At 53.3% G+C, this 26468-nt stretch overlaps 2 protein-coding genes across 12 annotated transcripts in view; one reads left to right on the top strand and one right to left on the bottom strand.

Annotated features, from left to right (window-relative positions):
- The window catches only part of LYSMD4 (LysM domain containing 4), a 37057-nt gene extending 16568 nt beyond the window's left edge, over window positions 1-20489 (top strand). Inside the window, exon 4 of the mRNA XM_080651408.1 lies at window positions 19942-20489. Within this exon, the coding sequence (XP_080507534.1) occupies window positions 19942-20004 (63 nt within the window). The 3' untranslated portion in view covers window positions 20005-20489. The remainder of the gene's footprint in view (window positions 1-19941) is intronic.
- MEF2A (myocyte enhancer factor 2A) overlaps window positions 1-26468 on the bottom strand; it is a 64015-nt gene that overhangs the window by 8183 nt on the left and 29364 nt on the right. For 2 of the 11 annotated variants that reach the window (XR_013959650.1, XM_080651398.1), the window contains exons 3-10: window positions 26185-26376; window positions 20587-20790; window positions 12107-12244; window positions 9377-9596; window positions 8045-8104; window positions 4134-4321; window positions 2712-2735; window positions 195-321 (exon numbers count right to left, since the gene is read on the bottom strand). Coding sequence is in view for 9 of the 11 variants with exons in the window: in XM_080651398.1 (XP_080507524.1) it covers window positions 195-321; window positions 2712-2735; window positions 4134-4321; window positions 8045-8104; window positions 9377-9596; window positions 12107-12244; window positions 20587-20790; window positions 26185-26238 (1015 nt within the window). In the remaining 2 variants the exon portion in view is untranslated. Of the gene's footprint in view, window positions 1-194; window positions 322-2711; window positions 2736-4133; window positions 4322-8044; window positions 8105-9376; window positions 9597-12106; window positions 12245-12309; window positions 12442-20586; window positions 20791-26184; window positions 26377-26468 lie in introns of all 11 variants that reach the window. The other 9 variants (XR_013959651.1, XM_080651404.1, XM_080651400.1 and 6 more) reach the window with 8 other exon arrangements.

Here is a 26468-nt window from a genome sequence, read left to right on the forward strand (position 1 = left end):
GGCCTGTGGGTCACCAAGGTCACGCTGGGAAACCCCTCGCTGGCCGTGTCTCGTCTGTAACGTTCTAGAAGGCGGCGTGGGTTTCCAGTGCAAATGTGAGTCTCAGAAGCTGGCAAACATGTATGTCCATAAACGTGTTTTCTAAAGTCACAGACGCACACGTGGGTGACAAAAGGAAGGCGTGAGCCGCTTACCCGTGTTGTAGGCGGTCGGCATGGCCGAGTACACGAGCCCCTGCGGGGGCAGGCTGGGCGTCGTCACGGACACCACGGGGGTGGCGAGGGGCTGCGAGGCCTGCGAGCTGCTGATGCGCTGGGCACTCTGCGGAGAGAGGGGAGGTGTCGCTGCGAGGAACCTGCTCAGGCTGCGCCTTTCCCGCAGCAGCGACGCTGGGCAGCCTTCGAGGTGAAGCTGGCGGAGATCTGAACGTCTCCCGCTGAGGGACCCGTTCGGCAGCGATGGCTCTGTCCCCGCGCTATGAGCGACGGCCCCTGTGAGCATCGCTGAGGCCCGACGCGGATGCTGCCAGGCCGCCCAAAACAAACCCCTGTGGGTCGTTGGTACCAGGCCGGCCCGGCACTCGTGTCCAGGGAACGACGTCCGTGGCACAGGACCAACCCCTTCCCCGCCGGCTCCTCCCGGGGCCCTGCAGCTGGAGAGCGTGGATGTTTTTTACATCCACACTGTGTTTTAGGGAATGCACAGACTTCCCATGCGCCCCTGCCCTTCCACACGCGTGCCCTCCCTCGTTACCCGCATCGCCCACCCGTGGGTCCCCTGAACAGCAGATGCAGACACGCATCGCTCCAGTCCCCGCCCCGTCTGGGGGGTGGGCAGGGGGCTGTGGATACAGGGCGGTGAATGCGCACAGCGGCTGGCGCCCCCTCCCCACGGCGTCCTGCCCGCACCCAGTGGAGTAGCGGGACCAGCGAGGCCGTCACTGCCCCGTGTGGACTAGGAGGAGCGGCTACAGGAACCTTCCAAAGGGCAGAGGGGCCGAGGGGCAGAGAAAGCCACCAGCTCGGTGGCTTCCGAGGGAGCAGTGACGGCCTGTACCCAACAGGTCATAAAGGCCCAGTCGGTGCCCCGAGAGCACGAGGGATCGACTGGGGGGGCTCCTCTCGCCACTTTCCCAGTTTCGTCTGCACGCAGGTGAGGCCTGGGGGTGGTCTACGTGGATCACCGGGCCGAATGTGGATCACTGGCTAAGGATCCAGCATCAGTTCTCTTCCTGGTTTGTACGTCCTGTACAATCTTAAGGCAGAGACTGTGGGAAGCGCATTCAGGATGTGGGCCCACTGCCCGGCTTTTGTCCCAGATCCACCACCTCACAAGCACTGGGAACTCATTCCCTTCCCCGAACACAGTCCTGCGCAAAAGCAACAGAACCTGGGGTCCCAGCCACCCCTCCGGCCCAAGGTTCTACAGGACCTGGGGTCCGGAGCCAGTCCCCAGAGCCGTCAGGAGGTACACTTGGTCTAGAATTGGGGTCTCTGGCCTGGCTCCAGGACACCTCCTTCCTCACTTTGGGTCAGAGCCATCAATGATTATATTCCAAGTTCAAATTCTGCATTCTAACAGATGGTGTTTGGGGCTGTGACTTCCGGAACCACTAGAGGGCGACGTATTGCTGGATAATCCACAAGGTCACATTTATGACATGAACTTACGGGTAAATAGTGAAATCTAATCTAATCTAAATTCTTTTATCTTGAATTGTAAACTTGCATTTGTAATCATTACTGTATCGTTAAGTATTTTCCCGATAGTCCAAATCTGCACATGATATAATCCGATACAGTGACAGCTGACGAGTGTATGGACGTTAACCAATACAAACCACATCCAAATCTACGAGCAATCACCAAGTCCAATAAAGAATGAGCTCTTGTTTTAAAATAAACAAATAGTGCAAAACACGCCAGCATGCACACACAACCCTCACACACACACACATACACACGTGTGTGTGTAAATAAAACCAACAGATGCCATTCCCCATGCGTTCATGCAATCTGACCCCCTGTCCATGCTAAAAAGGAAACATTTTCAAGACTTTATTCCCCTAAAAGTCCTCTAATTAGCAGCTGACTTTGAATTCGTCTGATCACGTCTGTGAGGTTTGGGTTTTAGTTCTCAAAGAAGAAACGTCAACTGAAAGTTATTTTTAGTCCAACTTATTTTCTAGAAGATTTTTTTGAGAATGAAAAACCTGTCTGTCTGTAGTCACTTATCGGCATCCCTGCTGGCTCCCAGGGAGCCCGTGGTGGCGCAGACTGCTCTCTGCACAATGAGCGAGTCAGAGGTGACCTCACCAACAATGATGTCATCGTCTTGAGAGATTAATGACACGCAGCCATGTGTTACCATCTGAGGAACGATGAGGGTGAAGTCACCTTCTAAGAATATGTCAATAACTTGGGGAACTATATACGGCATTTTGCATCTTTCCTTAAAAGCTGTAACAACTGTCTCCTGATCATGGACAGCTACTGTTCATGCCAATGTTCCCTCCGACGAACAAAATGGATCAAGATCAACAATTACAAGTAAACTAGACCAGCCACGTTACCAGGAGGTTGGTTTAGTTATTCACAGTGTTTCCATCGTGTTTGAGAACAAGAAGGAAATCTGTGTAGCAAAGGGAACATTGGTTGTCACAACACCCGAGTTAGTACTTTCCACGTCGCCGTAACAGACACCCCACTCACCAGCTCCAACTCCTCTTCCTCCGACTGCACTCGGCACAGAGAGGGAGAAGAGAGTTACTCAGCGGCCGTACTCGGAGAGGCTTTCCAGGAAAACGTGTCATGTGGACACGCGGGCGCTGGACACCCTGGAGGTCATGCGGCCCGCGGAAGGGACTTACTGTCTGTGCTGTGGCCGCCCAACGCCCGGGAAGATGCCTGTCAACCCCAGGGCCCGAAGGCGTGTCTCCCCCCAACCCTATCCACCCTTCTGGCTGTGCCTGCGCACAGGCTCCGCCACGGGCTCGAGGGGCACCGGCCGGCCGGCGGGGCTCAGCGGCATCTTGGGATGAAGAGGCCTTTGCTTCAGGACTCCGCGTCTGGGCCCTGGTTCTCCCATCCTCACCTCTCCTGCTTCCTCCCCTCAACCAGCCCGGGTCAGTTCCTGGGGGAATCAGCTGATGCGCAGGAAGGCGTGTGGGAGCCACCCAGCATCAGCCACCGAATGCAGAACGACTGCCTGACGCTGACGCATCTCCCCCTTCCGAAGCCTCAGGGGGCGAGGACCCCCAGCGTGCTGGCACACAGCCGCCCCACGGGGACCCCCGGCGTGCTGGCACACAGCCGCCCCACGGGGACCCCCGGCGTGCTGGCACACAGCCGCCCCACGGGGACCGCTGGGAAGCCTGCGTGTGGGAGTGTTTCCCGCAGAGGCCGGGGCAGAACCCGCTCCGCTTCCCGACAGGCTTCCAGCGCGAAGAGGCTGGGACTGTGCGGACCCTGCCAGCGGCCGGGCCAGGAGACCGTGTTCTTTACAGACTCAAAGGGGAAGGTTTTTCGAGAAGAAATAAACTTACTTGCAAAATAACTCATGCACGTTTTTATGCATCCTTCCCTGTTCCACAACAGCTGTCCTGGGTGTAGAATGTTCTAACAGATAACAGTGCTTCCTCACAGAAAAGCAGGCACAGCCGTCACTAAAAGCAGGGCCTCCACAGAGAAGACATAACCTCTCCCTATTGGGCTTTACTTTTAAATAACCAGTCTGGTTCTCCAGACTCTGATTTCTGTGTATTTACAACTGACTTGTTCCTTCAAATGCTAACTTCGCATGGAAATAATCACTAGGACAAGTCTACATTCTAGGGAAGTACGAACATTCCAACAGAAATACAGACCGAGCCCGGCCGGCATGGCTCAGGGATGGAGCACCCACCGAGGAACCAGGAAGTCAGGGTTCCAGTCCCGGGTGGCAGGCTCGATCCCAGTGGGGGGCGTGCAGGAGGCAGCCGATCAGTGATTCTCTCTCATCATGGATGTTTCTCTCTCTCTCCCTGTCCCTTCCTCTCTGACATCAGTAAAGATTTATTTTAAACAAGGAAATACAGCCCCAGAGTGTGAGGGACACGTGTCCTAAGGAAGGAAACGGAAGGAAAGGTGACGTACCAGGGGCGGCATCACGCCCTTGCTGGACGGAGGGATGACGACGCGCAGGTCCGGCTTTCGACTGTTCATGCCCAGGTTGCCGCCACCTGGAGGGGGGGGAGACTTTGTAGGCATCACTTTGCCGAAGCTATTCGCACCCGTAGTTCCAATTAAACTTGGAGAAGCTCTCGAGTTTACAAAGCCATTCCCTGGAAAAAAGAAATATCACTCATTAACACAAACAGAGCCATCCACGTACTTGGGTGTCAGTGTGAAGCAAGCTTCCCCCGGTTCTGATTTCAGACGGGTTCTGTAAGAAAGCTCATTAGCAGCTCACGTGTACCTTGGGGTATTTTTAAATAAGCAGAGGAAGTTGGCCGAAGTGTGAAATAGATATAATGCTCGAGCTCAATGTACTACTCTATCTCACAAACTAGAACACTTGGAATATTTTCACAAAATATTCCAAAAATGTATATGGAACCGCAGAAGACCACGAATAGCCACAGCGAGCCTGAGAAAGAAGAAGTCGGAGGTGTCACGCTGCCTGGCATCAGACCGCGATACCAGGCTACAGGAACCCACAGCACGGCACTGGCTTAAGGGCTGACATGTGGGCAAGTGGAACGGCAGGGACCCCCAAAACACCGCGCCTGTGTGGTCAGATAATCCGTAACCAAGGAGGCAAGCACGCACAATGGAGTAAAGACAGTCCACTTAACAGATGGTATTGGGGAAACTGGACAGAACGCCAGCTTACACACACACAAAGCTGACCAAAAACGGAAATATTCGGAACAGTGACCTTGACCTCACTGGAGGGCTGAGTGGCCCCCGAATTCTCTAGTGGACGTGGCGTTGGCACAACTGTAGCAGCCATCTCAACTCGCACAGCGCTGCCTGCACGATGTGGAGTAACCCTTACTCCCCTGTTACGTGTGGAACACGGGGTGGGGGTACAGGAAAGAGGAAATCTCCATGGTCTTCACGCAGCTTTCCCTCCACTGACCAGGAGCAGGAGCAGGCACACTCCCCAGGCAGGGAAAGGTCAAAGCTGCACTTAGGTGGGGGCGGAGGCACACACCGGGGGGCGGAGGCACACACCGGGGGGCGGAGGCACACACTAGGAAAGCACACACTAGGGCCGGCACACGGAGCTTAGGGGGAGACGGAGAGCGGGCCCAGGCCCGGGGCTGTGGGACACGGACTGTAAGTGACAGAGGCGGGTGTCTGGGAAAGGGTGGGGAAGGAGCGGGACAGATAAGCTGCTCCAGGACCATCACAGGAGACGGCAGCGGAGTTTGCTCCACTCCTTCCCTCCAGCACAGAGCACACCAGACAACGTGACATCCAGGTAAGTGCACACGCACACCTACGGGGAAACCTCAAGGACCGGCACACCTCACTGCCTGCCCCGTGCTAAATGCCCCAAAACCTCCTCTCGCCCCGAGACCATCCGGAGAAGGGCAAGGACAGGCCCGGAGCTCTGCAATGCGTTGGTGACACCCCACGGCGACTGCACGTGCCACCCGGAGCTGTGGTGCTGCTGACGGCACCGACCGCGTTCATTTCAGCAGCGCTTCTCCAGGGAAACAGAAATGTCACTCACAGCCCCTTAAGACGTACACGGCGCCCGGCCGTGCGTGAGACGTTCCAGGAACAGTACGTGAGGAACAGGGGCAACTGACCAATGGCTGTACCAATTCTAAACCAAAACCTATGTACCTAGGAGGAGAGGGAGGAAGTTCTGGAAGGCAAATCGAAGAAAAGGGCGCTTCAACGTGCGTGCTTATGGGAGAGCTTGGAGAAGCCGTGTCACTAGTTCTGAGACTGAAAAGTGATGCTTTGCCAACAGGACGGAATCGGCTTCGCTGGCTCCCAAGCAGCCCGTGTCCAAGGGACGAGGACGCAGAGCTCTGGCGCTCGGACTGGCGCATCTCCTTCAGCTGTCACTCAGGACGTCGGGGTTCCCCCCCCCCACCCCAACCCGGCCTCGCTTCCCCAGAACTCGGCCGAGTGGCCCAGGCCAGAGCGTCTGTGCGGCTCCCCTGGCTGTGGCCGGGTTCCAGGCGCCCGCAGAGGCTGCTTCCTGCCTGCTGCCTCCATGATCCTCAGGGGGACCTACTGGATCCGGCTGCCGCGCCCCTCCACACCCAGCGAGCCATTTCCTGCCTCCGCGGGCGTCAGAAGCAGGGCTGTTAGGAAAAGTCTCCCCTCGGCCGCCCCACTGGGCAGGGCTCGGCTCTGAGTCGGGCAGAGACAACCGCCAGGCTAGGCATCTGGATAGGAAACGCTCATCAAACCCTTGCCGTCAGAGGCAGGCAGGCTTACCAGAACCCAGCGGCATGGCGGGTTAATGAACAAGTGCGGTCAGCAGCACTTCCTTCATGACACAGATAAGGGCACGGGCGTCTTCTCAGTCTCTCTGGTAACCCTTGGAAGAGGCTCATTGACGTGCACTTATTTACTTGACGTGTACAGCCCTCCTTCCTCTCACATGAGAAGGGGATACAAGGATCTGATTCAGAAGAACCTCATCAGGAAGCGCCAGTCCCTCTTCCCCTGTGGCCTCGATGAGGCCGCTCAGCTGGACAGGACGGCTGGTACCGGGGACCCAGGCAGGAGAGAGAGGGATAGGAGAGCGAAGGGGATGGGAGCACGCAGGGGTGGGGAGCGTAGGGGAGGGAGGGGGACGGACGGGGATGATCTCAGGTGCCCCATTCCTCTCTGAAATCAATAAAAATATTTACAAAAACTACACCAACAAACCAAGACCAGTAAAGGAGCGGTGAACGCGGTGGGAATGGCTGTCCAGCCTCGGGCCGCTGGAGGTCAGGGGAGAGCAAACGCACCGCGTGGGGTAAAGGCGCAGATGGACACGGAGGTGCAGACGACAGGGACGAAAAGGCCGTGAACGTTTGGGAAAACACATCCACGTGCGAGGGCCCTCATGTGTAGCCGGCGGGAGCTGCATGAATTTTTGCACATTAAGTATCTATTTAAACAGACCCTACGCCGGCCTGGCCTGTTTAATCCCGTTTAAATAGCACTTAACACGGTGACAGGTGTCACTGGGCCTTATTCCGACGTTAGGTCACCATGCTGTGTAACTTGTCTAACTAACGGCCGGTCCTTCCTCATCGACGTAAACTAAGGCACTGAGTCCTCCATCGTCCTCGTAAGGCAGAAGCTGCCCGTTTCAGTGAATGATGGGGTGTGTGGGAACTGTCCCAGGAGGGGCTCTTCCAGAAGTCTCCGGGAACCCACAGCGGTGCCGGAAGGCAGAGGAGCGCCTGCTTCTCCTCCCAGGTCACCAGGACGAGAGTCACCGGGAGACCTCGATGCCTTAGCCTGACGCCAACCCAGAGGGACCCCGCTGTCCTAACCCTTACACACGCCGTCCTGTCATGGCGGGATCACAGGCTCCCCACCAGATCCTGGGCGGGGCGGGCACGACTAGGACGAGGGTTTAGGCCGCCAGCCCTCTCGGGAGGGTCCCGAAGGGAAGAGCCACGTGGCTGTGACGGACACAGTGTGCGTGTCCTCCTGTGACCCCTGTGACCCCCGCGCCCCGCGGCCGGCTCCCGCTGTCGGCTGGCCGGAGGTCTGCTGGCCTAGTTTCGGGAGAAGAGGAGATACAGAAAGCTTCTCCTAAGTGCTGCTGTAGAAACTGCACTGTGGCGACTTAGTCTTCAGAAAGGAATAATGCCGGAGGGAGAGAGGGGGGCTCTCCCCAAACACTCCCCGAGTACAGGAGGCGCCGAACTCCAGGCCCAGGTGTACGGAACACGACAGGGGCCTCACCGGGAACGTGCGGCAGAGGAGGAGGTTCCCTCGGGGAGAAACCAAGGGAAATGCCACGCACCCCCCCTCCTCACCGGCAGAGGATGGGGAGGGGCCTTCCCTGCACCGCGGCCGCAGGACCCACTCACCGACGGGGCTGCTCCCAGCTCCATTGGGCACCGCGAGGTCCGCCGAGCTCAGCATCCCACCTGCGGGGAGAGGGGGGGACAGGTGAGGAGCTGGCCGCCGCCGCTGCAGAGGAAGGACGTGCACAGAGTGCCCCCCTCCACGCCCAGGCCTCCAGCCCAGCCTGAACTTGGCACTGACGGGTAATCTACGTGGGTTAAGTTACCAGCCATCATACCTAAATGATAACTCGGAAGTAAGGATACACAGTAGCCACCACCATAATAAAGCACAAACGATATAAATAACACAGTAATTAACACGTGGGCGTGCAAGAACAAAGTGTCGCATACTCGAGCTGTCAGCCTGCTCGGCCCGCCCTGCGCTGAGCTCGCTCTCAGGCTCCGCGTGTGCCTGCCTCGCTGGGTCGGGCCTAACGGTGCACGCTGCTGGGGTGACAGTGCTCAGGGGGCCTACAGACCAGGGCACGGAGAGGGGCGCATCCCACTGAGGGAGGCCGTCCACGCGCCGCGAATCCTGCTGGTCACCGAACACGTTCGGGCAGGGAGAGAGGCAAGAGCACGCACTGCCATCAATCAGGCCTGTTCCGCTATTGTCAACACGAACGGCCCACACCACTCTAACTCTCCGCTCAGGTGTCCTGCCCGTCCAAGCACGCTGTCCCAGGAGGAGTGAGGCTTAGCGGCGGCGGGCGGTATACACTGCTCCCGGGACCCGGCGCAGCGCTGGAGCCACAGCAGATGGTCCAAAAACACTTCACCCGGCCGCGTGGCTCAGTGGTTGAGCATCGACCTATGAACCGGGAGGTCAAGGTTGGACTCCTGGTCAGGGCAGATTCCTGGCTCGATCCCCAGTGTGGGGTGTGCAGGAGGCAGCCGATCCATGATTTTCTCTCATCACTGATGTTTCTCTCTCCCGCCCTCTCCTCCTTCCTCTCTGAGATCAGTAACAATATATTTTTAAAAATACTTTAAAAGAAAGCCAATTATTGTTTATTAAAACTGCCGAAACCGGTTTGGCTCAGTGGATAGAGCGTCGGCCTGCGGACTGAAAGGTCCCAGGTTCGATTCCGGTCAAGGGCATGTACCTTGGTTGCAGGCACATCCCCAGTGGGAGGTGTGCAGGAGGCAGCTGATCGATGTTTCTCTCTCATCGATGTTTCTAACTCTCTCTCCCTCTCCCTTCCTCTCTGTAAAAAAACAATAAAATATATATATATAAAAAAAACAACAATAAAACTAAGAGTAGCAGCATTAAGAACTGCTTAGGGTAGCAATTTGGGGTTTTTTTACCCTTTCTGATAAAGAGCTGCCGGATCAGCCGTCACTACCTACCCGCACTGCCTGTGCTGGGCGGGCGCTGCGGGGCGCTGGGGGACACGGTCCGGTGCAGCGCGGCCTGAGGCGGCGAGAGCATGCCCGAGTCTGCCAACGCGGAGCCGGCTGCCAGAGGCGGGGACACGAGGGCGCCCCCGGGGCTGGCGTAGGACAAAGCGTTGGGGCTGCTCACAGGGACCGTGACAGACATGGAGAAGTTCTGAGGCGGCAATCCAGGCTGTGAAGAAAGAACAGGAAGAGACACTGTTAGCTTCATTTCCATCCATGTTAGACGTACTCACTTAGGAACTTAAATAACTCACTGGTTATTAAAAGCAGAGGATGGGGACAGATCCTTACTAAATTTTCACCTCGCAGACGTAAGCTCTTTCCTTTAGAATTATATTTAAACAGGAGTATGGTTGACATGAACCTTTTCTGTTTTTTATGTATTACTACATATATTCTGAAATAATGTATATGTTATATATTTCAAACATTCATAGAGATGAAAAAGTCACCCTAATATTAAAGTACTGTGGTCAAATTTAGACGTTACAAAATGTATGATGTTACCAAGTGGGCATAGATCATCACTTTAATGAAACCAGTTTAGTGACATTACATTTCTATTGGGAGATTGAAAAGGGCAAAGTGTGTACAAATATGATAAACTTAATACGGAGAACTTCAGACGTTATAAATCACCCTGGAATGATTTAGTTGACTGACATTCTTAATGGACAAAACTAAAAACAATCAAGTTACATATGCAGCACAAAGCAATCCGAGTATAACGAAAGGGAAAAAATAATCTAAAAAATAAAATTAACAACTGACAAGCTCTCTAAATTGTATGATGATTAAATTGTAACTATTATCAATGCTATCTTCCTTCCCTCCAAACAGTCCACACTCCTCTGAAATACCTTCTATTTCCTCTTTCATTCCCGCACAGACCACTTCCACAGGCGTGTTAGCCACGGTAAACCACCACCCTCTTCGTCATTTCACATGGGAGAAGCCCTTCCCCCTCAGACTCTTTAAAGTGCTTTGCAAAGGAAGGAAACTGCTAATCCAGAGTTGGAAGAACGCGGTTTACATATTCTATTCAGTAGTTTATTCCAGGTAGAAAGTGTAAGTCATTAACAGACACTAAACAATGGACATAAGATTTAAAATTTTTTCAGACGTAAATACTTTTATTTACACAATTTTTGCAGCTTAGCATTAACTGTGGGGTCACCACCATCCGTATGAGGTCAAAAGGCATTTTATTTGTTTGCTATTATTTTTAAAGACAGTGATGGTATTAACACAAAAATGTCTCCTTAAGTCTATCTTTCATGAGTGGCTTGTACAGTGTAAGACTGCTTTGAAGAAACAGCCCAGGATGCATACTTCAGGGCACAGTTTTAAGAGCATTAACTCTGACATGAAATAAATATCAGCATCGGAACCAATTCATCCCATAGGCCTAGACCGGTGGTCGGCAAACTCCTTAGTCCACAGAGCCAAATATCAATAGCACAACGATTGACATTTCTTTTGAGAGCCGAAAACCGACTTCTGTGCATGGGCCACGAAGTTTCGATCGCACTGTACGTGCGCACCCGCACGTGGTATTTTGTGGAAGAGCCACACTCAAGGGGCCAAAGAGCCGCATGTGGCTCGCGAGCCGCAGTTTGCCGACCACTGGCCTACACGACTCCCATAGCGTTTGGAACTCAGATTCAGAACAGGTGCCGTGAGGAGCTCTTGCCAGTGGGGCTGGCGATGAGAGCTCTTTGAAGAGCTATCTGAGGAGCGTGAGCTCAAAGAAAGACCGCTTCGTTATGGTGGAGGGGTGAGCTGGACAGTTCTGAACGACTCTGCACTCTGCACCAGGTTAAGAATGCTGCTTCTTAAGCTGAAAAAGAACCAGGGCTCTCTCCCTCAACACCCACAGGCTCAGCAAAGCACAGGAGGTATTGTTACCAAGTGGTTTGAAGACATTCACCAAGAGCCACCCAGTAAGCTGCTACTATTACAGCAACTACACAACGTGAGCAAACATAATTCTGAGCCCCACTGGTGTGGCTCGGTGGTTGAGCGTCAACCTGTGAACCAGGAGGTCACAGTTCAATTCCCAGTCGGGGCACATGCCTGGGTTTCGGGCTCGATCCCCAGTAGGGGGCGTGCAAGAGGCAGCGGATCCATGACTCTCTCTCATCACTGATGTTTCTTTCTCTCTCCCTCTCCCTTCCTCTCTGACATCAGTAAAAATGTATTTTAATAATTTTAAAACACCACACTCTGTAATGAAGCTAACCATTTTATACTCCATAGCCTCAAGATCTATTTAAAGTGCATGAGATATTTTTTAAGTCACAGGAGGGAGGGGACAGTCATATGCACCTACAGTTAAAATCGCTGAAGTTTAGAGCTGATGAGACCTTAAACATGTGAGGCAACTCACTCCCTTTACAGAGAAGGGAACGAATCCAGGATGGGGTAGGTGCCCCATCCAAAGGCACAGGGCGCAGTAGGAAGCGAGCCTGGATTAGAACATTTCTCTCACGTCTATGCTTAAGGCACTGAACACGTATGATAAGATCTCAGCAATTTCGACCCCAAGTTCTACAAACTAAACTAAACTATGCTTTTTTCCTCCTCCTACGTATCACTGCCGTCACTGAAAAGGAACAAGACGAGTGGTCAGTCTCTCCATGCACAAGTTAGAAACACAAACCAGACGTTAGTACTCACTGCGATTTTATGGTTCCGCATCATATTATCAAAGTCCTCATTAATTTTTTTATACTTCTCTTCTGTATGTGGCGTTAGCACATAGGAAGTATCGGGGTCGGGGCTGTCGCACCCTCGGTGCTCCTTCTTGTTCAGAGCCTAAACGATGAAGTTAACAAAAAGGATCAACACATCACAGGCAGAGGTAAAGCGGCAGTACTTACAGGGCCTCGTTTGAAAATAAAATCACTCTCTTCGTTTAGTTTGCTGAATCTGTCCTCCGAGAGTGGACTGTGCTCAAAGTAATCGTCAGCATCAGGGCTCTCACAACCATTAAGGCCTTTCTTTCTTAACGTCTGAAATACAATTGGAAAGTTCACACACACAGGATACTGACGTGCCACGCGGTTTTCTGTACAATCGACGACGAGCACAGGCTGGGCGGAGCCACGACATGGTCTCACGTGACCACACGGACCTGGCTGCTCAGTGCGGCGTCAGCACCGCGCACGTTCCCTCCACCAACAGCGGGGGGCTCTGTTTGGGTCCCCCTTCCCACACTCCCAGGAGAAGGCGATCAACTGCTCACTCTCTCCCGGGGACAGCCCGGCCCCAGGAGCGCCTCGCCCTCCTCTCGGAGGGGCTACTGCGCGTGAGAACCGAAACGAAATGGAGCATCACGCTGCCCTAGAGGTCAGGGTACAGCACCTTAAACAAAGAACATTCCAGCAACTTCATCTACTGACACTGAGCTCTGAGCGTGTGTCCCAATCCCCAGAGAGCATCACATCAGCCCTGTATCCCAAAAACTTCATTCATCTGTTCTCCAGTACGGTCATTTTCCTACATAACTCTGCAGTATGAAAACTCAAATATTTAATATGTGACAGTGCTGACTCCTTCCTATAGAGAATCACCGTATGAGTGCCCTTACATATGTTTAAAATTTGTAAAAAAAGTGACTCAGCATTCTCTCCCCTGCCCTTTCCATAGCGCTTCACGGGTTAACGTGGTCCACTGAAGTCCCTTTCTGGAGAATTTTCTCGAATGTCATCAAGTATCCCCCCTGCACCGAAATGACTTTTCTTCTTCTTCTTACTAATACAGTGAAAGTACAGTGCCCAGCTGGGTTTCTACTTTTTAATTTTTTAAGGGAAAAGTCATCATGAAAGGACTCGTCCAGTATTGAAACCCAAGGGCTTGACAATCTGTGAAACTAACTTCCTTCTAGAATGTCTGCTTTTAAAAGCCCTCGTGAGTCTTATTTCACAGTACGATTCCTGGGTCCAACACTTAAGTAGCTTGGAGATTTGTTGATTTTCCAGCCAACCAAAGGGAAGTGGAAATTCTCCAGGTAAGCCTACCTCCCAGAGTTCATTTAACTAGGAAATGGTTTGATCCATAGACCAGCACTAGATAAGTTCATTAACAAATAATTATTTAAATTCGATTGAAGGATCTTTTTAATTAATCCACAGTAATAGATTTTGGCATCCTTTAAAGCATGACTTACAATAATTGTGAATGCTGCCCTGGCTGGTGTGGCTCAGTGGATAGAGCATCAGCCTGCAGACTGAAGGGTCCCGGGTTCGATTCCAGTCAAGGGCACATTCCCAGGTTGCGGGCTCCAGCCCCAGTAGGGGGCGTGCAGGAGGCAGCCGATCCATGATTCTCTCTCATCATGGATGTTTCTATCTCCCTCTCCCTCTCCCTTCCTCTCTGAAATCAATAAGAATATGTATTAAATAATAATAACTGTGAATGCTGCTTTTACACTCCTCTTTTCTTGGAGGAAGTAAAGAGTCATCACACAATACATTAAGATTGGTGACTTTTTTCTTCGTCTCTCTGAATAAATTTATTTTAAAATTGCACTTCACTAAATTGGTTTTCTTTTCATGCTTAAAGAACCATAAAAAGTCATTAGTACAGATACGTTAGCCTCTCAAACGACCCGATGTGTGCTAGAGCCCCACGCACAGTGCCGGCACCCGCCAGCCACCGGCACCGCACCCAGCACCCTGCAGCCGGTCCGGCACCGGCCTGAGCCCTCGGCGCTGCGTGCGCGTGGCCATAAAAGGTCCTGCTGTGCAGACCCGCAGCTGAGGACAGGCGCCGCCCGAGCAGGCCGCTATCGCGGGGAGGTGTTAACACTCAGGACGCTGCCGCCTCGGCCTCCGTGAGCGCACAGCCCTGCCACAGACGCACAGCAGGTGCCTCCGCCCATGTCACCACCTGGGGCTGTGCACCGATCCCAGCCCCCGACGTCCAGGCGGTCCCCTCGTCATCAGCCTTCAGACGACACAACTCAGTCCCGCACGTTCACGCACAGCGTTACCAAGTACGCGTCTCTGAGAACACCTCTGCTGCCGAAGAAACGCGCCTCTGTGGAGTAAGGGCCCCGCGTTCACGGCATGGCGGCGGGGCGCCCTGCGTGTCCGCTCTCCGGGAGCGGGCCTCCCTCGGGGCCTGTCCTGCAGGGAATGTGAGAGCCCCTATCAGCCCCGCAGATAACACTCTGGTGGGCCTCTGCTGGGAGCCAAGTGCGCCCTCTTATCACCAGAGCATGGGGAGTGTTTCTGAGGGCCCCGCTACCTAAAAAGGCCTTTTCTGTCTCCTTATCGGGGCCGCAGAGCGCGGAGGGAGGGTTCCCGGGTCCCTGGTGCTAACCAGTGGAATGCTGTGATCCCTCAGCGAGGCCGGCGGGGCGCGGAAGCAAGGCCGGCCTCGGTCTCGCAGCTGCCCGGGAGCCGCCTCCGGAGAGTTCAGCAGAGCCAGGCCTGACGGACTGCGGCTCTCACCACTGCCTCGGAGAACCAGAACGTTCCTTAGTGTGTGCCCCCTTCTGTGATGATAATCGTCAGATTCCACTCCACACTAACAGCCACAGCGCTCAGAGGTAGGGCTGCGGGCCTGACAGTACTCACATGGTGTCTGCCTGCGTCTTCACCGCCCGGGCGGCTCAGCCGTACACCCCTCCACGCTCCCGCCACCCACCCCACTCTCACTCCTGCGAGGCAGCCGAGCAGCGCATGCTCCCCGGGGGCCGGCTGAACGGGTAATGAGTCAGATGGGGCACAAGGTACAAATGAGCACGTGTGCCCTGGCCGGTGTGGCTCAGTGGATAGAGCGTCGGCCTGCAGACTGAAGGGTCCCGGGTTCAATTCCGGTCAAGGGCATGTACCTTGGTTGTGGTCACATCCCCAGTGGGAGGTGTGCAGGAGGCAGCTGATCGATGTTTCTCTCTCATCGATGTTTCTAACTCTTTATCCCTCTCCCTTCCTCTCTGTAAAAAATCAATAAAATATATATTTTTTAAAAAAACACAAATGAGCACGTGTAACATAACAGAATAATGTCTGAAGTTGCAAGGAACTCAGACCATTAGGATTTGTTACATCAGAAAAGTTCTCCTTTTCCCCATTTTTAATAATTGTTCCCAATTTTGAAAGACACTTTATATTTCCTAGACAAGTTGAAAATACATAAAAACATTTAACTTCTTTTTAATTGTGAAGCATACATGAAGAAAAGTACATCAAGCCTGGACAGCATGGCTCAGTGGTTGAGCGTCGACCCGTGAACCAGGAGGTCCTGGTTCAATTCCCTGGTCAGGGCACGTGTCTGGGTTGCAGGCTCGATCCCCAATAGGGGGCGTGCAAGAGGCAGCCAATCAGTGATTTCAGAGAGAGGAAGGGAGAGGAGAAAGAGAGAAACATCAATGACGCCCCTACTGGGGCCCAAGCCCACAACCTGGTCATATGCCTTGACCAGGGAGTGAACCGTGACCTCCTGGTTCACGGGTCGACGCTCAACCCCTGAGCCACGCCGGTTGGACCGTATGTTCATTCTGGCAGATGGTCTACACATCTGCACACATTGCTCTACAGTATCTGAGTGAGGTTGCTAGCTCATAAAAAGTTCTTCTTCGGTCATTCCAGACGATGCCATGAGGACTGGCTGTGCACGCCTCCGACGACGGAGAAAATAAAGCGAGCGCAGGCCATACCCACTGGCCACGTGGGCTTTCTCTCTGTGAAGTGCCTGTCAAGTGCTTGGCCAGGTTTTCTATCGCGCGTTTCTCCGCCTTCGTGCTTTGGAGCCTTTTCACCTGTAATCAGCACACGGCCTTTGCTAATGGTACGCACTGTAAACCCTCCCCATCCTTTGGCATGGTTTTTAATACTTGTCTTTGGATGAAAATGGTTAATTTTAATAAAGTCACGTTTATCCCATTTTCCCTTTACAGTTCTCCCCTATGGCAGTAATTTCTGTGTCTTGTGTAAAGAACGCTTTCCCTTCCTCAACATTATGAGGTCGTTTTCCTATTTATCTTCTAAGAAGGCTGATCATTTTGCCTCTCCCAGGGAGGGTTACACTTTCCGTGAAGGCCCACTTCCCCGGAGCACACGGCTGCTAGGCTCCGCAGTGTGAGGGTGCCCGGGGGGCACAGACTGCCCGACAGCAGCAGCACCCGGACTTTTCCCTCAGGACACAGCCCGCACCCCACTTCCTCTCCCTTCCCCAGCGAGACGGCATTCTTCTTCATACACCTCAGCTTGCTAACCATCTATGGAATTTAGAGATGCGAGAACAGTCTGTTTTCAAAAGCTATAAACTTCTTTGAAAACGCTGATTTTCTGTGGCCAAGGGCCACAGCACAAATGTCAAAATGCCACAGCGTGGCACTTCAGGCGCTCTCCCCATCAACTATTTCCACCTGCCTCTTCCTTACCCTTATCATTCCCCTGCACAAACTCTACTCCACACCAGGGTGAGCCTGGCCGGCGTGGCTCAATGGCTCAGTGTCGACCTATGAACCAGGAAGTCAGGGTTCAATTCCCAGTCAGGGCACATGCCAGGTTGTGGGCTCCATCCCCAGTGTGGGGCGTGGGGGAGGCAGCCGATCCATGATTCCCTCTCATCCTTGATGTTTCTCTCTCTCTCTCTCGCTCTCCCTCCCTCTTTGACATCAATACAAATATTCTTTTTAAAAACTGAAAGGTGGATAAGTGAGTGTCACATCTTTCTCACTATCTGCTTATCCCGCAATATTCCAACACCAACAGCTTTAATATGTATTTAGCATGGTGCTCCCAGACAACATGCCAGATCTAATTCCACAGGCCATACACACGTGTCCACACGCTGCAGACCATGCAGGTTGGCTAACAACACAGGACACCCACCTCCTCTCTCGTCACAGTGCGCCCCGAAAGGGCTGGGGTGTAGCACACAATGACATACATCTGCAGTTGACTCCACTTTAATATTCAACACTCTGCCGCAGGACATCCAGGTGAAACCCTGCCGATTGTAGAGACTGACAATACGCAACCGGAAGTCGGTGGATTCCGTGAGAGGCCTTAGGAAAGCTGTCCGCCCAGTTTCCCGTTGGTTACACCGGACCACATTGCATAAGGAAACGCACTAAAGTCGATCGCTTACAGCGGTTTACATGCTTCCATTTCATGCTCCGTGAGAAGGCTACAGAGTCTAGAACACCACACACCACCGTGTTACAAGTCCACGGCTATAAAACCTCCGGCTGGAAAAAGCTGATCTCCATGGGTTATAAAACTTGGGCAGGAAGACCGGGGCACTGGCTTGAGCTCCGACTCTCCAAATAACATCACTGCCGAGCCCTCGGCACACAGGAGCCCCGGTTCCTGTTGTTAAGTGAGCACATGCACATCAGAAAGTGGGCTTCCAACGGCTACAGCTGTTGGACAGGGAGCTCTGAGAGGGGGAAAGACTGACAACCGCATCCAGGGAGTAGCCTTCAGTGAGGGGTCTGGAAGCACTGTGACAGCCTGGGCCACCGGAGCTCGGCAGGGAGGGGATTTGGCATTTCTCTTATCTGTGAACTCAGTGCGGCTCGGAGTCTGTGTGCTGCATTAGCATAAGCCAGGCCCACGGCTGATAGGAGGACTCAGAGGTGCACGCACTGCTACTGAGGCCGCGTTGTAGCACCTTCTATGTGGGAGGAAGGACAGCTGACATCTCAAACGCAGGCGACCTCAGCGAGCCATTAGCACACAGGAAAGGAGAAGCAAGCCTTACCGTGGATTCCACCACAACCAACGGGTCCCTTACCATCACCTGCCGTCTACCCTCTGCATTTGTGACCGTCACAAAAACCTGCTGGTAAGACCTATGTTCCCTCCACGGATTCCCATTAAAAAGAAGATATCAGAATCCCACTTGACAACTGGGCTGCAAAGCTCTCCTTCCTGTTGAAGCAGCTGGAACAATGCAGGAGACGGCTCAGAAGGGCTCGGGACGCGCTCCCCGATGCTGCGATGGGGGTACGGAGGCGGAGGCGGTCTCCGGAAGCTCGGGGAGGACTCAGCTAGCCCATCCTCCTCCCGTTCTCTACGGCAGTACCCGCTGCCCGGCCGCCTGCACAATGCACGCTCGACCTCTGGGGCCCCGAGCAGCACCGCCGCGCCCAGGAGCGCGGGGAAGGCAGGGCCCCAAGGCCGCCGCCCGGGGACCGAGCTCCACGTCCGCTGGTGACAGTGTCACAGCCACTCACTGTTCTGGCTGACTTGAGGCACCGCAACCTCCCATCAGAAACGGAGATTTAAAAAACAAGATACCACCTTAAACTCCACACACAAGGGACAATCCCCATCTCAAGAAAACCCAGTTATGAAATCTCTCTGAATGCTGACCCGAACGGTGGCCTCCTCATTTACAAAGTTACGGTTCAAAGTTCACGGGGTCTCCATCATGGGGAAAGTCTACTGCATAGTCCGTGCCGGGTGTACGTGATGAGGGAGACCAAAAAGCAGGGGTCCTCAAACTTTTTAAACAGGGGGCCAGTTCCCTGTCCCTCAGACCGTTGGAGGGCCGGACTATAGTTTAAAAAAAAACTATGAACAAATTCCTATGCGCACTGCGGGCCCGGGACGCGTCGGCTGCTAAGCAGGACAGGCAGCGGCCCCCGGCGGGCCGGATCAATGTCCTCGGCGGGCCGCATGTGGCCCGCGGGCCGTCGTTTGAGGACCCCTGCCAAAAAGGCTCGATGACATGAAGTGATTTACAATGAAGGGGCGTGGCTAACGACGTCACCACGCGGTGTAAGTGAAGCCTCAGCAAGAGCGGAACAAACCTCAGACCCTCTCCGGGCCGGCTGCCGGAGCGAGCCGCTTCAACCCGGCACATCAGCAAGAGGGCCGGGGCCTCGCTGGAATTATTCTACACTTTTCCCGTTTTCACACAATTACCTGCTTAACAAGTAACAGGAGGGCTCTTGCAATACAAGTAGGAGAATTTTTGTGTGTTTTTTTTGCAGTCACAATTACTGTGAAAAAAGGAACGGCTAAGGCAGAGAAATGTAGGGAAATGTACAGATCTCACTGTCAGAGCGATAATATAACCAATCTGTGGCGGCAAACAGATGCCTACACAACGGAGTACCGTCACCTGAATTTCAGTTATTTGAATAAAATCTAGATTGGAGCCTCATTCCTGCTTTCATGGTTAGTTGTGCATCATCTCACGGGGTTTCAGGATTTCCACCCAGGAAAGAAACACCGAATTTATTGAAATCGTTTTCTAATGTTACAAAATTAAGCCCAAGTACGTATCTTTTCAAGGAGACAAATAAAGGTGAATAAAAATGAAGCAAAATCTCTAAATATAACCAATGAGACAGCAGTGAAGACGGAGCTAATGTAAGTGCTATGGGAAATACCCATGGGCTGCTAGCTTCTACGAGGAGGGTTTGCAGGGGAAGCCTGCTGGCCCTCCGTTTTGAAGGCTGTTTTAAGCCACCGTTTCTCTATTTAGCATGAGCAGAGAGAAGTCATTCTAAAAGCAATCCCTATTCTTTCTCTCCCGCCCGTTAGGCTGGCAGAGTTACGAGAGAAGGAAAACGAGGGCATCCGTCCCCACAGCTGAAGCACGACTAGCAGGAGAGAACTATTGCCACTTCCTCCCTTCGCTGGCGGTTCGAGCGGTGGGCGATCTCTGACGTCATAAGACAATGAAGACATTAAAACTAACTCGTGGTGATAACAGCTTCTTAGAACGTTAACTCAGAAACTCCTAAAGCCAGTCACACAGCTGACGTGCCAGGTGATGTGGGTGTGGGGACAACAGCTCATTCACTGTCTCACTGGGAGGACACGTTTAGAGCCGAAGTGGGCCATCCCAGGCAACCATCAGATCCTCCTGAGACATGACCCAGCCCGGCCGGCGTGGCTCAGGGGTTGAGCGTTAACCTATGAACCGGGAGGTCGCGGTTCGATTCCCGGTCAGGGCACATGCCCGGTTACAGGCTCGACCCCCGTGGGGGCGTGCAGGAGGCAGCCGACCCATGATTCTCTCATCACTGATGTTTCTATCTCTCTCTCTCTCTCCCTTCCTCCCTGACATCAATAAAAATGTATTTTACAAAAGAAATGATCCGGAGAAGAGGTGTCTCTGACGGATCTGGGTGGGACGCAGGGGCCGTCCCCGGCACAGCTGTTAAGCGGCGAGCGGGCCGTTACCTCGACGATGTCCGAGTTGGTGCGGCTCTCGTGCGGCTCGTTGTACTCGGTGTACTTGAGCAGCACCTTGTCCATGTCGGTGCTGGCGTACTGGAACAGCTTGTTGGAGCTGTTGAAGATGATGAGCGCGATCTCGCAGTCGCAGAGCACGCTGAGTTCGTAGGCTTTCTTCATCAGCCCGAACTTCCTCTTCGTAAAGGTGACCTGGACAAGCAAGGGGGGAAGGCCATTTTGTTAAAAGCATTAGCAGTCGCCCTGCCGGGGTGGCTCGACCCAGGGACCGAGAGGTCACGGTTCGATTCCCGGTCAGGGCACATGCCCGGGTTGCGGGCTCCATCCCCAGTGGGGGGTGTGCAGGAGGCAGCCGATCCATGATGTTTCTCTCCCATCGATGTTTCTCTCTCTCTCTCTCTCCCTTCCTCTTTCTCAAACTCCATTTGAAACATCTGTAAGAAGCATTAGCAGTACCTGGACCCAGGCTCCCTGAAAATGAGTCTTAATACTGAGTCAGAGTTCGAAGGTGGAGAGGTTCCTCGCTTCACACCCCCGGGAGCCGCTACCTCCCACTCGCCATAGTAGCTCGGTCCCGTGTGGATCTTGTATCTCCACGGGCTGTGGCAGGGCAGCCTCCTGGGAGCGAGGCCTCTGCCCTGCCCGCTCTACTGCAGGAGGCCAGGGGCCACAGGAGCAAACGGTTGCCAGTGGCCCCTTACCGTCTGGCTTAAAATGGTTCCCACCAGAAACCCCAAGTCCTCCCTCCAGGCACCCCTCCTCACTCGGACTATTCCCCACACAGCCAAGCTGAGCACATCTCCCATCTCACTCGCCCTCTCCCAAGCCCTCCGGGTGCCCCCCTGAAATGCAGTCAGGACAGCCCGCTCCCCGTGCCCTCTGACCGTTTCTCCTATGGCTGCAGCGCTCTCGGACAGCCCGATCTGTGTTTGTTCGGCCTGGAAGAGACGTCCTTTCTGCTCCCTAGTCTCTTCTCAATTATTTTTCGTTCCTTCCTCTTCAAAAGCCCCAGGCACTGAGCTTGGGCCCTGACATTGTTACCACCAACCCCGTGGCAGGCGCCAGGTGAGCCCCGGGCCTCTCCCCCGCACGCCGATGAGCGTCACCTCGCCCCCTCGGTCCAGCCCTGCTCTTCTCGTCTCTGCTGACTCAGCGGGGGGGTGGGGGGGGGGGAAGAGGGGGGTCACTGCAAATACCTCGGCCTCTCAGTTCCTGTATCTCCCAGCCTCCAGATGGTCAGCCTCTTCCGGAAGCCACACCTGTAACTCCGCCGCCAGCCATCATCTCACCGCCCCACTCCGCCGGCCCCTCCCAGCGTCCCACGGTGTGCGGTGCCTCCAGAAACCCTTCACCCTTTATCGAGCCCCCGTTACTCAGCTCACCACGCTGGACTGTCCACCTCAGGTCCTTTCTCGCCTCTAGGTTCCACGGCCCATCCCTGTCTTCACTCCCTGCAGACACAGCTCCTTCTCTTCCCTCCTAACACAGGTGCCTGCAGAGCCCCTCCCAGGACCGACCCCCGTTCATATACCCCATTACCCCTGCGTCTTTACCCAAGTAGCTCACACTCCTCCTGGGAGCACGCGCACGCACACACACGCGCACACACACACGCACGCACACACACGCACGCACACACAAACACGAACACACGCGCACACGCACACACAAACACACACATGCACATACGCACGCACACGCACACACACACGCCCGCACACACACAAACACGCACGCGCACACAAACACACACACATGCACACACACACTCAGCCACTTGGTGTTTCTCAACTGATGACCCTAAGTCCCAGCCAACACTCGGTGGTGCCTGGCAATCACGACGTGGCTCGTCTGAGGAGCCCGTTCTCCCAGCCAACTGCCTCCTGCCTTCTCTCCCGCAGACCCAACTGCCTCCTGCCTTCTCTCCCGCAGACCCAACTGCCTCCTGCCTTCTCTCCCGCAGACCCAACTGCCTCCTGCCTTCTCTCCCGCAGACCCAACTGCCTCCTGCCTTCTCTCCCGCAGACCCAACTGCCTCCTGCCTTCTCTCCCGCAGACCCAACTGCCTCCTGCCTTCTCTCCCGCAGACCCAACTGCCTCCTGCCTTCTCTCCCGCAGACCCAACTGCCTCCTGCCTTCTCTCCCGCAGACCCAACTGCCTCCTGCCTTCTCTCCCGCAGACCCAACTGCCTCCTGCCTTCTCTCCCGCAGACCCAACTGCCTCCTGCCTTCTCTCCCGCAGACCCAACTGCCTCCTGCCTTCTCTCCCGCAGACCCAACTGCCTCCTGCCTTCTCTCCCGCAGACCCAACTGCCTCCTGCCTTCTCTCCCGCAGACCCAACTGCCTCCTGCCTTCTCTCCCGCAGACCCAACTGCCTCCTGCCTTCTCTCCCGCAGACCCAACTGCCTCCTGCCTTCTCTCCCGCAGACCCAACTGCCTCCTGCCTTCTCTCCCGCAGACCCACTCTCCACCGGGAAAGAGAAACAGGCGGCTCTCGTCTCACTCTCATCACCAGAGCTATCCGTTCAAACGCTTGCTTCCTACCTTCGCACGCCCTCCCGTCTCTGCTGTTAGGGATGGCACTGCCGCTCCTGTTCCTTCCCATACATCCGGGCTCTTCCCCACCAGCGGTCCCGTCCTCGCCACCAGAGCAAAGACCGCAGGCACACGGACGTGCTCCGGCCTCCCCTGAGCCCGCCCTGCTCCTCCAGGTGCCCCCCCCCCGCCCGCCCTAATCCGGAGTGCACACGCTTGATAGAAACATCTATACCTTCTCCAACCTCATGCCACCCACTCGCCTCACCCTGCTGCCATCAGACTTCCATGCCCCGTGGTCCACGAAGACTTGTTAATATCCTTCAGCTTACGTGACTGAAGTCAATGGTCTCTTCTGTTCACAACTTAGTCTATGTCTCAGCGAGGCTCCGGAACACGTCCGCTCTCCCCCCACTACCCAGTCCCAGGGGCCTGTTCCTGCTGTCCCATCCTAGGGCACCACCTCTGCCTTGAAACACATACAAGGCTTCCTTAAGGGTAAGAAACACCGTCTGCAGAGACAGAGCAAGCATCAGAAGCACGGCAGACCTGATGGAATTAGCCCTAGGCGGTGTGGCTCAGTGGATAGAGCTTCAACCTGAGGACCAAAGGGCCTTAGTTCGATTCCAGTCAAGGACATGTACCTCAGTTGCAGGCTCAATCAGGGCACGTGAGGGAGACAACTAATCGATGTGTCCCTCTCACATCGATGTCTCTCTCTCTGTCTCTCTTCCTCCCTTCCATTCTCTCTAAAAATCAATAAAAATGTTGGAATTATCGGACCAGCAATTCAAAACAGCTATGATTACCAAGCTAAGGCTCTCATGGAAAAAGTAGACAGCATGCAGCAACAGGTAAGCAGAGAGGTGGAAATTCTTTTTAAAAAAATTCTTTTTAAATGCTGGCAGTAAAACACACAAACATAAAGGAATTGTCTTTGATGGGTCCATCAGCAGGATGGAACTAATAAGGAAGAAACGTCTGAGCTGGAGGACATGCCAACAGAAACTGTAAACAGCAGCAAGAGAAGAAAGAGAAATCACGGAAGAAATATTTGAATCAAAACATTTGAGAATTTCCCCAAATTAATGTTCAGACACCAAACCACAGATCCGGGAAGCTCAAAGAACACCAAGCAAAATAAATGCAAACAACAAACAAACAAAAACCCCTCCAAACCCCAAGCCGACAGCAAGGCATATTATACACAAACTGTGTAAAATCAAAGGTAAAGTATCTTGGAAGAAGCCAGGGGGAAAAAACACCGTATCACCCAGTTCTCCTCAGACACCCCACAACGAGGCCGAGCACACTGATAAGTTTCAAGTGTCGGAGGGCGGAGAGGACCACCAGCCTAAATGCTGGATCTTGAGAAATTGTACTTCAAAAGAAATAAAGACCTTCTCAGACAAACAAAAAATGTGGTGCGCAGGGAAAACAGTTTATTATTGTATTATTATTTATCACTAGAGGCCTGGTGCATGAAATTTGTGCACAGGGGTGGGGGGGTTCCTCAGCCTGGCCTGCACCCTCTCCAATCCGGGACCCCTCAGGGGATGTCCGACTGCCAGTTTAGGCCCGATCCCTGTGGGCCTCTCGCAATCCGGGACTGCTGGCTCCTAACTGCTCACCTGCCTGCCTGCTTGCCCCTAACCACCTCTGCCTGCTTGATCACCCCTAACCACCTCTGCTTGCCTGCCTGATCGCCCCTAACTGCTCCCTTGCTGGCCTGATCGCCCCTAACCACCTCTGCCTCGGAGCCACACCTGGGACCCAGAATTCCCTCCTCTGGCCGGCTGCAGGCACCAGGGACCCGGGCCGGCTTCACCCAGGCCGGCCGCAGCTGCAGGGGACCGTAGGTGGGCGGCTTCGCCCGGGCTGGCCGCAGGCACCAGGGACCACGGGGCAGGAGGCTTTTCTCCCTCTCCCAGGCCACAGCCACAGGTGCCAGGCGGCTTTGCCCAGGCCCGGCTTTGTCAGGAAGAACGTCCAGAAGGTCGTCCGGAAGACGTCCAGTCTAATTAGCATATTACCCTTTTATTAGTATAGATTTACTGGAGGCCCGATGCATGAAATTCATGCAAGAGTAGACCTTCCTTCCCCCGGCTACTAGCACTGGCTTCCCCCGGCACCCAGGACCCGGGCCTCCCTCCGGCCGCAGGCAGGCACCCGGGACCTGGGCTTCACCGGGACCCGGGCTTCCCTCACAACCCCGGCTTCGTCCAGAAGGACATCCGGTCTAATTAGCATATTACACTTTTATTCTTATAGGTTATTTCTATACAAACAACTGTAAACCTACTTTTGCCCACCTGATACATAAATGATGTAGAATATTTGTGATAACACAAGTTGTAAAAAATATGATTATTTGTTGGTCAACCTGAAAATTTAACTGACCAGAACACATTCACAGATAGCTGTAGTTAACTTAAGAATTACCTACTTATGAGAACAGAGGTGATCATTTTAAATGATCAATATGTAGCATACTAATAATGTAATGGACAGAAGAATAAATATATTATGGAAAATGTACACCATTAGTGAACATAAAATCACTGTAGGGATTTTACTTTTCTTCTTTCTGCCTATGTTTTTATAATTAACACATATGATTTCTGAAATAAAATGTTTCCTTAAAGCACATGATAAAAAGCCAAAACTTTCTGATTGCTAAAATATTTAATTTAGTCTAAAAATAAAAATATTTAGCCCTAACTGGTTTGGCTCAGTAGATAGTGTCAGTCTGCGGACTGAAGGGTCCCAGGTTCGATTCCAGTCAAGGGCATGTACCTTGGTTGCAGGCACATCCCCAGTAGGAGGTGTGCAGGAGGCAGCTGATTAATGTTTCTCTCTCATCGATGTTTCTAACTCTATCCCTCTCCCTTCCCCTCTGTAAAAAATCAATAAAATATATTTTTAAAAATATATATATTTAGACTTAAAATTATGTGTAAGAAAAAAAATCAACCATTTTATCCTACACTCCTTTTTAAAGAAAAAAATATTTACATCTATTAAATAGATAAGTTAAGATGTTCATTTACCTGTCGGTTCCTTTCATCCATTATGCGTGTGATTTGTATTTTCTTCCGCCCCATTTTCGGTCACCTTTCCTCCCTTATATTCCAAATATTTAATTCAAAAATTGCTTTTCTTCAATAGCCTAATGCATCATACACGGCTTCTGTTATTGCAGCTTCTGGTCCAAGGGCTGCCGCTGAAATTTTCTGTAAGATCTAAAAGAAAACACAAATTCGAAAATTTAAGTTCTACAGATTTGCAAATCATGAAAACGCTGTACAAATTTCAAGCCTGTTTTGATGCTGCA

This window comes from Plecotus auritus (genome assembly GCF_963455305.1).
Source record: "Plecotus auritus genome assembly, chromosome: 15".
NCBI lineage: Eukaryota > Metazoa > Chordata > Mammalia > Chiroptera > Vespertilionidae > Plecotus > Plecotus auritus.